The 15,956-nt window shown below is 39.3% G+C and overlaps 1 protein-coding gene across 1 annotated transcript in view; it reads right to left on the reverse strand.

Annotated features, from left to right (window-relative positions):
* Positions 1-15,956, reverse strand: part of TNRC6B (trinucleotide repeat containing adaptor 6B) — a 141,535-nt gene that overhangs the window by 21,101 nt on the left and 104,478 nt on the right. The window contains exons 12-20 of the mRNA XM_046907653.1: positions 15,097-15,142; positions 10,706-10,854; positions 9,328-9,498; positions 6,926-7,051; positions 5,756-5,887; positions 5,067-5,216; positions 4,795-4,969; positions 4,375-4,509; positions 3,997-4,173 (exon numbers count right to left, since the gene is read on the reverse strand). Coding sequence (XP_046763609.1) covers positions 3,997-4,173; positions 4,375-4,509; positions 4,795-4,969; positions 5,067-5,216; positions 5,756-5,887; positions 6,926-7,051; positions 9,328-9,498; positions 10,706-10,854; positions 15,097-15,142 — 1,261 coding nt within the window. The remainder of the gene's footprint in view (positions 1-3,996; positions 4,174-4,374; positions 4,510-4,794; positions 4,970-5,066; positions 5,217-5,755; positions 5,888-6,925; positions 7,052-9,327; positions 9,499-10,705; positions 10,855-15,096; positions 15,143-15,956) is intronic.

Raw genomic sequence — 15,956 nt, forward strand, 5'->3', positions numbered from 1 at the left:
ACTGATAACAAGATCTGGGTGAAATGCAACAATATATATAGGAACCTGCCATGGAAAGTCTCATTTCAGCTACTGTTACAACGATGCAGCATAGTTGAGACTACAACTTCGACAGACAAACATGGAAGAAGATATGATAGTGATGATTCACATAGTTGGCATAACAAGGGCAGTATTAGATTATGATATTGCACTGTCAGGAGAATCTCAAGAGAAGACATAAGAAATACTCTGATGGGTCAGAACTGTGACCCATCTAGCCCAGTATTCTGCCTCTGACGTTGGTAGCAGAGATCTCACTTAGGGACAAGAAAATAAACCTGCCCACTATCAGCAAGCTACAACCATCACACTCTCTTAGCACTTCTATGAAGGATGTCAAAATGCCTTCTCTCAAGCTCACACTTGCTTGTGAGCGCATTTTTCCACTGCTTTTTCAACCAGCTAGAAAAGTCTGCAGAAGCTCCAAAAGCAACACTACTCATGTTCACTACTCATGATGGTGAAAAAATTACTCTTACCTATGTAAAATATATGCTCTTAGTTCCAGCATCTGTACCACAGCTGTAGCACTGCAAGGGTTGCACAATTACAATTCTGCTTTTACCTTACCCACTGTCTTCAAGATTCTGCAAACGTCAGTCACTATCTCCCAATTTCTTCTAACTCTACAACATAATCTAGGCTAACAGGTATCAAAATTCCTAACAGTATGAACAATCTATTGGCACGATATGAAGAAAGAAAGATGTTCAGCTTCTCCCAAAATACAGCAGTCCCCTGAAGAGAAGGATCACCTTATGCTTAAGGATCACTGAATGCAGACTCTCAGGTCTAGTCAAAAAGATTTTCTCTGTTCCAAGAGAAAGAATCCATAAACAAAGTTTAGGATACAAAATGGCTGACGGTAAGATAAATCCAAGTCTCACCTTTGTCAAGATGCCTGAGAACTGGTGAGACTGAAAATTAGTGCATCATAACCTCTCTTCAAATAGTTAGGTCAAACAAGGGTCTAAGACCAGGAACACTGTATTGCTTTTAACAATAAACATATCCACTCCAATACAATGTGGTGTGGAGGTGTGGAGACATTAAAAATGAGGCTTCTGATCTCTGGCTGCAGGTCAAGTAAGTACCACTGATTAGGCTGCCCACCTTGTTGCTCAGAAGATCAGTTAAGTAAACTGTTTTGAAGTTGGTCTGGAACAGTTTGTCAGTTCCAGTGCTCTGTAGCTTTCTGGGAGGAGGTACTCATGCCAGTATTTCATGTGAATGACTACTTTTCTTACTTGAGTTCTATGCACAGTATTTTGTGATAGGCTGCCAGAAGAGTGTTCTGTGAACTTCAGCATACTGACAGATTTTCAAACTATCCTTCAGGAATGACAGTTATTCTCATGGGCATCCATGAACAGTCCTTATAGGGAAACTCTCATATTTCTACATAGTAAAGAAAACATGAAGTGCATTTCTCTGAATTGTATCTGAAACCATCTCCTCAACAGTTCAAACATAGGATTATTTGAAAAACATCGTCTAAACAAATATGCGTGGAGTACATAACTGTACAACTCCTCTACGAGAAAATTATAAAATAGCATTATCTAGGTATGCAAGCTTATGTGATGTAATTAGAAGACGTAACTCTCATCAATGCAGCAAAACTTGCTCTCATCTCCACCAGTGAGACCAGTTTGATTGGGCACCACTTCATTCATCTTAGTGCTGAACAAATACTGCTCCCCTGAATGGCAGAATTTCTGCAGTAGATGGCATTCAGTAGGAAAATGTGAAAGCTGTGATCAGGGTAAATGCTGAATGACCACTGCATATTCACTCAAAGGAAACTCACATGCATTTCAAGAGGTTTCCTCTTTTTTTGCTAACAACTTGTTTCTCAACACTGTGAGGAAAATTTCCATACCTGGATGTGACAGTGAGCCTTATCTGCAAGCCTAGACAGAAAAAGGACTCATGGGGTTAAAATAACCTCCCATCTTTATCCTTAATCAGGGCTGCTAAGGTAGATCATGATTATAGGTACCTTTTTCTTCTCAAGGATGCCAAAAAGCTAACAAAGCCATGAAACAGCTTAAATGGATGATGGTAATGGGACAGTAACATTTGTCCCAGTAGTCTATGGACCTCATAAGAGAGAGAGAGAGAGAGAGAGAGAGAGAGAGAGAGAGAGAGAGAACAACGAAGTGACAACTACCTAAAAGCCGCATGACAAAACCCACAATCTCTTACATGAAGTCTACAATCACAGTCAAGAGCTATTTATTTACACAGGAGAGGAGGGATGGTACTCATGATCCCAGTGACAGTTTATGTTCAGGATTCATGAACTCCAGCTATCCTCTCTCAGTGTGAGACAGTAAATAATAGCAAAAATTTTACCTATCACTGACAGTAGGACTGCAAGCATCACTAAGGAAGCTCAAAGTTATCAAACAGGGACAAAGAGTAGCTATTCAGTGTCTTGCTTCTGTAATAGAATTCTGGTACCAATAATCTTGTCAGAGCCAACAGTTGCTTCAAAACCTTGGAACACAGCAGAGCTGATACTCACATCCCTCTCCTAGTACCCCAAGCAGTAATACATTTCTCAGGTGGTATGTAGGGAAACGATGCTCAACTTGTGTGGGGTTTTTTTAGTAACCAATGAGCCTAGGAGACAGGTCCTGCAAAGAATTAAGCCTCGGGGATTTCTGGCATTATGAACATTAATTCCAGTTCAAGAAACCCCCTATGAGCAGCCAGGCTGATGCAATGTAATGTAAATACACTTTTACAGAAAGCAGTCAGTGGTCAGAAAAGTCGTAAACGTGCAGACATTGTTGAGGTAGCTAATTCTTTAACTGTGTTACCTCATAAAAAAACATCTTCTTACCAGAGTTAGACACTGAAGGTTTCTCACATTAAAAGCTTTAACTCCATTTTGTAAGCTTTCAGCTGTTTTGTATCTGTAGCACAGATTTCTAGGCTTTTTAATGAAATGCCTGTGCTACTGGTTTACCCAAGAGATGTACCTGTGCCTTTACTTGAGTGGGTGCACAGCAAAGGATTAGAAGCAAGGAATGTTTATTTGGCATCTAAGAGTTTTCCAGGCACAGAAAAATCAATGCATCCTGCTACCTGCTGAACAATACTGGTGACTGATCCATATAACAAGAAGGGCACCACTCTGGGTTTAACGACTCTTTTATATAAATAATTATGTGTTTAAACACACACACACTTCTCCTGGATATTCCTGCATTTTCAAGTGGGCAGAAAACTCTGCCAATGAAACTCTACAAGACTTAAAGAATATGTTAGTGCCTGTAAATCAAAAAGAAACTTCTACTCAATCCAAAAGATTGTAGAAAAGTACTGAAATATGCTAACACTCTTCTATCCTTCACACAACACAAGCAAACATGAACCACAACAAATAGCACAGCATATACATTTTACACCAGTACTGCTGGCAAAAGAAGTCCTGTGCTCCACTGTGGATCATATTTGTAACGAATTCCTGAAAGGGAAAGTTTGTGTACTGTCAAATAAGAAAAGTCAGGAGAGGAAAATCCTTTTCCCATCACCACAAGAAGGCAGTTTTTCTATCTTCTGCACTCTGATTCCGTACTATCCATTAGAATTTTTAAATCCCGTGTCAGTGTAATACAACACAAGTAAGGAATGAATATAAAAGGAGGGAGTTGGTATTATGCATTTAATGGACAAAAGTTCAGATGAAAATTTCCTTAAGTGTAAAGAACAATGAAGGTTCAACTCATAAAAACAAAATACTAATCAGACAATTCATCAGTTCATATTTAGCTCAGACTTTTTTTAACTGGAAATTCAACATCTATGTCTTAATATGCAGGACATTAAAAAAAAAAAAAACGTGAAAAGCCAACCAAATACGTTCTTTGCAGTGGTTACTGAGGAAAGATCCCAGCACATCTACTATAAAGGTGGGACATAATCCCTGCCCCCATGTAATACCTGGAGGCCAGCTGGCGTTGCTGGATTTGCTTCCGATCTTGTTTGTCGGTGGAGATTTGGCAGGTAACCAACTATCACCAGCAGGGCCTGCATGGCCGCCTAGTGGGTCGCCCTGAATTATGTCGAACTGGTTGTAGGGCGATCCTCCGCGAGCCTTTCCAGGGGGCACTATTGCACCTGAAGCATTAAAAAGACATATTTACACTCTGGAAAGGTAGGGGTCTTTATGAGAATATGGAAGGCTAAAATCAAGAACAGTTAAGATGCACGGTATTGAGGCTAGATGTTAACTAGCTGGTAGCAGTTACACCTGAGCTATTTCACCTCTGGTGAGATGATACTGCAAGAGCACTCCCAAAACAGCCAATCCTCTCTCACCATTTTTGTGCATATTGGCATCTTGTGAAGCCACAGAGGGCAGCCCTTCCATCATAGTCCACTGTTTAAAGCGGGATTCTGTTCCAGCTTCTTTCCCTCCCACCATGCCATAATCCATGCTGCTTGAGCCAAAGCCTGTGAAACAAAACCAAAAACCATTATCATTTGTTGCTTTTTATTTAAACGTCCTCAAATGTGGAGGCCCTGCAATTATAAATGAAGTAAAATTCAAGCATTAACAAATGAAATGTTTGAAAAATAACATTACAATAAGCCTGTTAAGTCAGCACGGCACTTAAGGTACACTGTGATATGCTGTTTGTGTAATAAAAATTATGCAGTTTTATCAAGAGCTCACATTTCTTGTAACCTTTGCTCTATCGATTACATATAAATTGCTCATTCCATGGGAGCGCTTACCTGAACCGTATCCAGGTATTTGTCCTTTGGTCTGTAAATCTGAAAGACCCACATTCAAAGGATTGGGTACCATGCTGTCTATATGTGGCTTAGGCCCAACAGGGTGGGATGGTGAATGCTTCATGCCAGGCTGCCTCTGCTGCTGCTGCTGGAGGGCACTCACCATACGAGCAATCTGCAAGAACAACCAAACAAAAAAGATATATAAATAGGGATGGTACTGAAGAAACAGTGTGAAAAAGATTCAAAGGCCCGTGATCTCTGACACGTACAGTGTTAGTACACTTTATGCTTTCACATGACTGACAGAAACAGTGCCCCACCTGTTGCTCCTGCTGCTGTCGCACAGCTTGAGATAACTTCCTCTGGCTCTGTAACAGCTGCTGCTGCTGCTGCTGCTGCTGAAGGAGGAGCTGACATGCCTGCAAGACAAGCGGGGGTGGGAAGGGTGAAAACTGAAAACTCTGCAAGGGAAATCTAACTGCCAAGAGCTGACGACCAGCCAACACTTTACTCAGAACTTAGGCAGAGGTGAACAATTCCTCACCCCTCACAACGAAATAAAACTAACAACAAAAGCTTTAGAAAAACATTACCTCCTTTAATTGTTTCTAACTTTACATCATGCAAGAGCATCAGTAGTACCTGCTTTATTGCCATCACTGAGACCACAAGTCTGAAGAAAATTTCATTAAAAAAATCAGCCAACTGCTTTCAATACACAAAGATGTGGCTCAGAATCATTACCAGCCCATGACAACATACACAATAATTACACAGGGCTGCTCAGATTATCTGCTGGCCTCTAGGAGGGCTGTATTTTCATGTACAACAAGCACGGAATACTTGTACAAAAAAATCGCAGCATCAGTAGAACAAAACAGAATCAGAACAGATGTAAAAAGAAAATTCAGCAGACAATTTGCAAACAGTCTGTTTCACAAGATAACTAGCTACTTACTAATTGAAACTGGGGAATCTGTGGAAGCTGGCTCAGCATGGCAATCTGTTGTGGAGAAAGCTGGGGCCCCACATTGAAAAGACCTGGATTCAAGCCACTGTTGGGGAACTGTTTGAGCATGGAGGCCGAAACCTGCATGGAAACCAATTAGATATCCTCAAGAAATAGACTGCTACAAGATAACATAAAGAAATGGAAGCATTTGTATAGAGGAATAGATAGGACACCAATCTTAAATGGTGTTTGGGGAAAGACATTACAGATTTCTTAACACAACACATTTAAACATGCACAGTTTATGGCTTGAGCAGAGTGAATCTCACTTGATTGACAATATACAATATTACATGTGCAGATGCAGACGCGCACACACACACACACACACACACACAAAGGTTCCTCCCCCAACCAATTAGTTGCTAGAGACTACACTAGAGTAAAATCCTGATATATGTGCAGCTAACCAGTAATCACAGTACTGCATCATCACATTAAAAACGTACTGCTCGACAAGGAAAAAGAAAGGCATTCAGGCAGTCACTGTAGCAAAGGAACAGTGCCTCACAGAAAGGGTTAATTTCTGTGTATGCTGAATAAGCTGTAGTAAAAGACAGGAGTAGGCGGAGAAGAATCCCCCTATTTCTCCCTGCATATGTGAGTTACACAGGTACTCAAGATAATCTCCAAAAGTATTCACCAAGTGCAAAGAAAAGCTAAACTTGCGCAGTTGGAGAGCCTGAAGTCTTCGTTAAAAGATCTGCAATGTAACTGAAACACAAAGCTTGAGACAAACCTGCTTGAAAAAAATTAAGCAGTTTGTCACACTTAGAAAAATGTTTGTATTTCTCTTGAGTTTTGTTTTTAAATACTTTCCAACGCTCTACGTAAGACACAGGATTTCTGAATTCACCCTGAGGTTTTAAAACACTGGTAGAGAGCACTTTCAACCCACTGCCTTGGAATGACAGAAGGCTAATTCTTCTGCAGAATTTCATCTCTCAATGAATTTAAAATTCACAGTTGAGAGTGGTTAAAATTTCTATCTACGTTTTCTGTTTCTTAACATCAAGACTATGACAATCTCAGTGATGCGTGCTGAAGGCTGCAGCTCCCTCCTTTGCTTTCTTTTTTCTTTTCTTTACAAGTAACCGGTTACTTTAAATTCCTTACCTGGGGAGAAAGAAATTGGGGAGGCACTTGCGCCCGGATATTGGGGGAAGGATTTAGTGGCTGCACTGGTGTGTGCATGCCCCTCGATTGTGCTGTGCTGTTTCCAAACAAACCATGATTGCCACCCTATAAAATTAAAGCAGTAGTGAGAAGAATTCTTCAGAATAATGGGTTTCTATGCCACTAGCTATTTATAAGTAATGAGGCAAGTACTGGCTTCAACAGAGTATTGTTCAAATTACTGAAATGTTTGCCCTACATCAGTAACATTGCACCTGCATTAAGACCGCTGTACTACATTTTCAAGATGCAGGCTCTTTCTCTTCTACACTGAAGAGTCATGTTCATGTATTTCAAAGCACATGACTAAGTTTGTGTTTTGTATTTTGCATGCTGCATGTTGGGAAACAGAAACTAAATACAAACAACAAGCTCAAAAAACATTCCACTAGCTTCAAAGTATGGTAGGACTGTCAGTGAGAATTTTTGGCCATTGTTTTAGAAAAGTGAGGTACTTTGTCCCATTAGGCTGCCAAAGTATCACTCAATTGTGTTACTTTTGCTGCAGGCTTTCCACTAACAAATCAGAACTCAAAATTTTCATGAAAAATTTCCTTGTGATGGGAAATATTCAGCATTCTGGATTGAGATTTTTTTTTGTTGTTTTCCTTTTTTTCCCCCTTATTAAGTTAAAGAAAAGGTAAAGAGTAGGCAAACTCGCAAAGATGAAAAAAAAAAACCTCTCCTGGTGATTTTTTTCTTAAGCAAACAGAACACTTGCTGTTTCTTCATATTTTTTTTTTATGAGAACAGTTTCCTGTTTTTAAAGGAACTTCTGTAGTAGTAAATCCTACTGTACAGAAAGACCAAAGAGAGTTTGTGATTATGTTCCATTATTTCAGACTCTGAGCAGCCTGTCCTTTTCTAACATCTTTCAACAAAAAGCCACAGGAGATGTTACGGACAGTCTCCTACATGTGCAGCTGTGCGCCGCTGCTTCTAAAAACGGAAGCCAACGCACTTCTCTCTTGTACTCCAACAGGTCCTTACATGCCATGACCCTGTCCTTTCCATTCCAAGACCTTCAGCAACTCCCCTTCTCCACTGTATGCAAGGATCCCTTGATCCATACCTGCTTCTGTCATGTACTATGGCTTCTAAACAGCACTCTTTTTTACCCCTCAGCCAACGTTCTGTTCTCTCTCTCCATACCTGTATCTAACTTAAGTTTACCTTTCTTCAAATCTGAAGTCTTAGAACTTCTTGGAACTCTTCCTACCCCTCTAAGCCAGAATTTCATAAGCTTTGCCTCCCTTCTGCCATAATACTGCGCATTCTCCGCTATCATTTTGGTAAAACACAAGTCTCTCATTCTACTTCTGTACTGGTAGCACTGTGCATTGCCTCGTTCACCTACACTGCATCTTCTCAATACATCTCCTCTTTCAGAAGCAGCCCAGCATGTCATACTGAGCATGCAGCAGGAGGACAGACAGAAAAAAGAAAACAACTCCCAAGAGACAGAAAAGCTTGTATTCTGGAAAGAACTCACTGGGATCAACTGCATACTAACATTTTTGAGAAGCTTGGAGCTGCTGCTACACATTCAGCTTTCTCTAAAGCTCAGTGGAGTTCTGTACACTGAATTCGAGGATATGTCTACAAATTCTGGATTTAATCTGATGTTCAACACTGCATCACATAGAAACAGAGAGACAACACACAGAAACACCACCGTGTCAGCCACATGACTATATGAGCCAGTCCGGTTGTAATGCTCAGTTCTGTTCTTTAATTTCCTAGCATTCCTGCAATGTTTTCTCCTTGTATAATGCAAAACACAATAGCAAGGAATTATTCCAAATATAATCAACCACTCCACTTCTTCCCTGCCATTCCTCCATGCACAGAACAAAACCATTGCTACTTCAACGATTTTTAAACGTTGCAAAAACCAGTCCTTTCCACGGTCTGTAGGGAAGGGGGGAAGGAATAGACACTATGCAAAAGGACTGCAACATTTTTAAAGAAATATTTCTACACATGAGGTTATTGGGTAGTCTGGAAAAACTCAGTGTTGGGGGCTGGTGAGGCAAACCAACAGCCTCTAACTAGATTTTCAATATACGCTATACATCAATATAGAGTTCTTTACTAACTAACTCCATGACTTCTGAAAAATAAATCTGTCTGCTGTTGCACTGTGATTCAGCAAGTAAGAGGCCAACAAAACCAGAAAGAATACATTTTGATGACAGGAAAAAAAGTGGATGGTTTGATATAACTGAGATTTCTGTTATTTATTTATTTGGTAGGAAAACAAATGCAAGCAACCAACTAACCAGGATTAAGCCCAGGTTGCAGCCATATTAACAACGCATCTTATAAGGTGGCCTGCTTACTTGTCTAGCAGCGTAGTTTTGGGGACTGAGCCCTGAGCCGATTGCTCCAAGGCCGACGTTGGATAGTGTGGAACCAGAGGGAGACAGCTTGTAGCTGGGAGAAGGGGAGAAGGGAGAGCAGGGAGCCTCATCCCCAAGGCACCCATCTTGATTGGAGAAAGGCAAAGTCAGCTGAAGCCAACAGCAGGAGTTGGTTAGTGAAGCAACAGAATGCAAGAGGAGAAAAAGAGGGACGGTGAGTGACTAGGAAGAAGCAAAGTTAATTTGTAATAGCAATTACATGGACAAAAGTTCCGACTCAAACGATCACTTAACAATCACCATTCTGGTCCAAGGAATTGATCAATAAATCCCTGAAGTTTTCTTCTAAGAAAAACATTTTGAGAAGTCGGTTGCACTAATGAAGCTCATTTCCGACAGTGGCTACTACCACTACAGAAACAAACAGATCTTCAGTTAATTCCTAATAGTAGCACATACCTATGAACATCATCTGTGTTTGGAAAGCATTAGGTCTGCTAGTGGTATTTATTAAATGGGCCACCAGAGGGAGTCGACAAAACTGTTTTTGGCCTGTTATGCCAAAATGGAGGAGTTTTTTTAAAAAAATCACACATTAACACACCTACAGAATTTTTATGCATTTTCTCCCATTTTACATGTGATAAAATCTATTTAAAAAAACCCACAACAAACATTCTGAATCTACTGGACAATCTCCAATTCATAACGCGCAGCAATTAATATTTGATAACAATAGTGAAAGCTTCTACTTGAAACAGGCAAGAATATGAAAGAGATGCTACCATAACACACAACAGATGTCACAGAGAAACAGATGTCATACAGAAGCTCACAGCACACGGACATATAGCAAAAAGGTTTGCAGAACTTAGAAGGGGTTTCCAATACATCACAGACATGAAAGCAGAAAAAAATTTGGAAGACTGTGATTACTTATGTTTACTTAATCTAAAACCAATCTTTTTACAGTAGATGACTGTAGTCAGTAACCAAAAGAATCACTGTGATGAAACCTGTAATGAATTTCATTACTACCAGTCATTTACCCTCACAAGAAAAACAGAAGAATTCCTTCCTGATCATCCAACCTTGTGATTCTATGATTCTATGATTTAAAAAAAGTCTGTTGTAGAATAAAAAGCATTTTTCTACCTAGATGATTTAGCTTGTTTGTACATACCCGACTCCTCTGTTTTATAAACACATCCATTCTACAAACATAACTCCCTCACACCTTTAACTGCTGAGTTTATCCATGGTGAGTGGATTTTTAGCACTTCCAGAGGAGTAGGATTAAAACTAGTATCTCAAATACAGAGGCTAATTTTAATTTATCTAAAGATACTTCTCTCACCTTCTCAAAATAAGGCCCACTATCTGTGGTTCCCATGTCTTTGGAATTAGGTGGACGGAACCCAGATCGATCCTTTCTCATTATGTCATTAAAATCCCCGAGATTCATGGCTCGTTTATCTACCTCAAACTTCTTATCTGGGAGACCACCTGCAGAAAACAGGAAAGAAAGCATAATTAGTGCCAATCGTATCCACTGCCTTGCATAACATCAGGTTGACAGCCAAAGAAAAAATCTTTAAGATCAGATTTGTCTTATTTACATCTTGTACAAATCAGATTTATCTTACAATTTAGCATAGCCAACAGTTCCCACCAAAGGACGCTGAAGAAACAAAAGAGGAAGTTCCATTTTTAAGACTGAACAAACCAATTCAGGGAATTTAATTCAAAGCCTTTCTTGCAATTTGTGTACAAGTATGAATAAATTGGTCAAAATTCTCCCGCAGTAATGTGAACTCAGTCCTTGAACAACAACAACCTTCTGGTCTAGCGTAACTTCCCTGCACCAGAGAATCAATCTCCCTCAGCCTGTACGTAGCAATTATACAACCTGTAAGAGACACTTTTCAAACAACCTCTTCAAGTCTCCTGACATTGTTTACTGAGTAATCCAGTGAAGCATGAGAAAGAGATGTTAATAACAGATGAGGAAACTACCACTCGCAGTGGACAAGACATCTTTCTTCATATCATCAGCCAAGTCCTGACCAAAGGAAGTTGCTGCCTTACATAAAACCACGGTCAAAGAACAATTCTTTCTGTCATACTTGGCACTTGCATCGGATGAACAGTGTTATGTTGAAGTAAATGGAAAACATATTAATTTTAAAATATAAGCAACGTGGTAGAACCAAGCTTTATTTGTATTTTCAGTGTTAAGTACTTGTGTTTAATAGAACAGATGGCCTTTACAACAACAGTTCAAAAAGCCTGTCACCATATTTAACCAAAACTTCTGACTTTCAGTAAAGGAACTTGGTGATGGATATGTTATCCTACCACTGACAAACACTGAAGTCTTTATTATACACAGCAGACAATTAATAATTGTAAAATCCTGGAAACACTTTCTAAAAAAAGATTCTCAAAGTCAGCATCTCTTGTTCATGCCCTGTTGCAAATCTCCTACTGCCAAGGACCTATGAAATCAACCACCAATTACATGGGTTTTTCTTCTGGGTACCTTGAGAGTTGATCCAGTTTCATCTTCTCTGATGACTTCAACGTCATTTATCACAAAAACAGTGACCTACCACCTCTGCAGTTAGCAAGAACACTTATGCATGAGCAAATATAAAAACTCAAATCAACTACATAGGGAATGGTAGAACAGGTTAAAAGTTCCATCATCTTTGTAAAAGAAGACACTTCATCAGATGTTTTTCTCCCCACTACTAATAGCTCTAAGAGACACTGTGAAAACTAGAAAATGAAACAAGAGCTTGAAAGACGACTTTCATGCCTGATGAAGAAAAAAAGCTGTTAAGTGTATCTCCCTCACCACATGCACACAGCTGAAAGGAAAAAAAATCTGTAAGTATATACATACAAGAATCAACGCATTAAAAATCCGTACAACCTGTGTAGTAAAATAATACAGAAAAGAAAACATTTGAAATATGTTTTCTAATTGACTGCTAAAACATTTGAAAGATACTGGTTTTATACTTTTGCCATTAAGTCACAATATCCAAGACTATTCAGCAACCACACTGAGTCGTTCCACTCCAGTTACAGCTTTGTTATGTATTTACAATAGTCTACAGTATGAACTGCATTTGAATCAACAGAAATGGAAATGAATTTCTCAGTCTTTACAGATGATTTGAGAATTCCATGATCTGCAGAAGTTGCTGCTAATACATTAGAGAAAAGACAGAAGTGGCTGTCAGAGTGAGAAGTTAAAGTATTAAGCGGTCCTGACAAGCTACTTACTGCAGTATCAAACTTCACATCTCAGGACTTCTGTCAGTAGATAAAAGTTGCATCCTATTTCCTATTTTCAAAGTTCAACAAGCTATCTGTTGAAGAGATCTGATAATAAACAATAAGGGAAGTAAATCCGCCTCAGGCACTCTATTGATCCATCTCTTTTCTCTCTTGGTCGGTATAGTACCTTGCAACCAAAGCAACATATTTTTCAAACAAGACTGAGACCCACATACTAAGAATTACTATGGCAATTACTATGACAACTGGACCTATTTTAAGAAGCGTGATGATCAGAGCCAAGTTACTCTGTGCATACAAAAGCCTGTGTTTTCTTTGATACATGTGGTCTCCAACTACGGATTTAATGGAGTTCAATGCACATTTATCCCCGAATTGGGAAAATCCTAAGTTGGAGCTATCTGGCTACTAAAGCCTGGCACGTTATAAACGTGACCAAAATCCAGCTGATGAACAAGACTATCTGATAACGAAGTCCAGCTTTTGAGGTTTAGATTTAAGTATAGGCTGAACAAACAGCTTATACTTTTCACAAGCAACAAGCATAAGTAAAAAGATCAGAACTTCTAAGCAGAGAATAAAGTAACACAAAAGCTGGAGGGAAGTCTCCATTACAATCTTATTCTTTGAAAAGGAATGCAAACTATAATAAACACATGTACCTAGGATGAAAGATGTCGCCATTAATGGGTATGTTAAAGGACAGAAGTGCAACACATCAAGATAATGCAACCTTTCTGCAGCATTTTCACAAGATATTCTGAGTGTCTAACACTCTTCCTCACAAGGTCTGATGGCCTTTCAGATCCCTGAGAGCAGAAAGTTTCAAAGATTCAAATTAATTTGGAGATAAAGAATAAGAAGTACTATAATCAGCATAAGCCAGGCTAGAGAAACGTGATACAAGCAGAGTCTGAATGCAGAAGCCAAACAGGAGAGAGAAAAAGTTCTGCTGTTTTCCCCTTAACTAAGTATTACTATAAAATGATAAGGGGTCCTTAACTGTTAACAGGAAAGAAAGAATTTGTGGAAAAAGGAACCTTCCCTTCATCCTCCTCTATAAGGCATGATGCAGCAGAAAAAAATATACCTTTTAAGAAAGCAGTATTTTTTAAGCCAAGCGATACTGAAAATCTTCAGATTGCATTAAAATACTAAAACTGGAGCTGATACCAAATGTACACCTTGATTACTGCCAATCTACAACTTCACTACCAATGAAGATTAAACCATGATCCAAATAATCAATTTTTTTTTGGCTGAGAAAATCCCAACTCCATTACAAGATGTGATGCCTACAACAGTGACAGATGCTGTTGACAGCACTAGTGCAAAGAGGGTCAGCATCGGACCAGATGCCTTACCGTTGCCACTTATCCACATACACAAAATTGAACTACTTCATTTATTTGACTTTGACTGGACCAGGTCTGTCTTTGTAAGCAAGGACATAAAGCAACCTTCCTGCTTCCATAGATTCCAAAGAATCAAAAACTGAACACAGGAAGGAGACCTTCTTCCTGTTTCTAAGTATCTAAGACTGTGCTGTGTATGTTTCTATCTTTACTGAGTCTTCAAAGGACTCAATAAGGAAGAAAAGAAAAAAAGAAACACTAAAATTGGATCATTTCTTTCAATATATACTCTAAGAATCTTGCAGGGAAACAATCAGCTCAAATGGCAGAAGAGTTTAGAAACGTGTGGTATTTCTACCGTAATACAATGTCAGCGACTATTCATTAACAATCCGGAGAAAAACAGAATGTAAAACCAAACCTGATTTCAAGAACAAAAAGATTCTGACAGTTTGCTTTGTAGACAGCCTGCCAAAGAAAAAAGTCATGGCAAATTCCAAGGTGATTAAATAGGATTAGGTAACACAGTTAATCCAAGTAGTCAAATTCAACTTCTCGTCTAGGTTCATGTTTTCCCCACGCTCCACTCCACTTAAGCTGTGCAGGATTTGTGGTGAGGTTATCTTCAGGGAAAAATCTAGTTCTACTGAGAAAATAATTCATAAAAACCTGAGGCAAGCAACTGAAGAAATCACCAACAGATAGTCTTTAACTTGCATCACCTCCAGGGACCTAAGCTAATAGGGATGTCCTACTGTCAAGAGCAACAGGAAAGAAAGACCCTCACTTTCTTGACACTAACAATGAACGTGAACTGCATAAATCAACACAGATTCATAGGATGTCCCTTCTCTGAGTTACAGTTGTGTTCTGGACAGGTATACATCCCAACGTTGCATTCTAGCATTGGCTGTGTAAGTATTCAAAGCTTGCAGCCAAGATACCAGATGGCATCTATCACCGTGTCCCTCTTTGATGGGGAGCACTAATAAGTAAGGATCAAACCTTTCCAAAGCAGAGCATATCATCTACGTGAAAATACTGCATGTGGTCCCATATTTCAATTAAATGAAATTATACATACCTACAGACAAGTCCATCTTATTGCCTGGAATGTCCTCAGTTTGACTCTGGAAGAAAAAAGAAAGTCAGCTCTGACTTCTCTGAAATGCTGAGGACTGTTTCTGAAAGGAGCCCTTGATGGTTAAAGGTGTAATGAAGGAAAAACATGTTTGTGCCAACTGAAGTTTCATTCTAAACTGAAATTTAACACAAAAACTCCTGATTTCAGTCTGGGCACACCTCATCCCAACCCCTAAACTCTGTATGTGGCGAGTTAACAGAAATGAAACCAGACACACAACACATGCAACAGACAGAGAAAGATGGATAGACAGCTGCTCTGTGAAATGAACCTCTGTCCTCATGTTCCAGTGGTCAAGGGAAGAAACACTGAAAATAGCGGCCAAAATGATAGCTCATCCTCATGACCCATCAAGTCATCAAATCTTGAAATGCGCTGCCAAGTTACTCTTTAGTTGGCAGTCTGGGACAGTGTGTTCCCATAGCTTTCAGAAGCATCTACGGTCTAGCAGACGCAGTTTGAGCCCTGGAGCCAAAAGTCTTTGCAAACTAATCCTAGCCCTGCCAGTGACAGTTTGTGCAGCCCTGGCTTCTCACACAATCTCTACATTATGATCTTTTGCTAGCAAGTACTATTACTCCTGAATCAGAATATTACAGTTGATGCAATATTCAGTAAAATATTTGACACACGGACCACACTAGAAATTCTTAAGCATTTTTGTGTGGGTATTTTTATGATATTACTTTGCAGATTGGTCTTTTCTCTTCGTGAGGTGCCCTTCATTTATTCACCTTTCTAATCCATCCTTTAGTATCATTTAATATTGAGCTCTTTTTGTCCTAAAAAAAGACCCTGTT

The sequence above is a fragment of the Gallus gallus genome, chromosome 1 (assembly GCF_016699485.2).
Source record: "Gallus gallus isolate bGalGal1 chromosome 1, bGalGal1.mat.broiler.GRCg7b, whole genome shotgun sequence".
Taxonomy (NCBI): domain Eukaryota; kingdom Metazoa; phylum Chordata; class Aves; order Galliformes; family Phasianidae; genus Gallus; species Gallus gallus.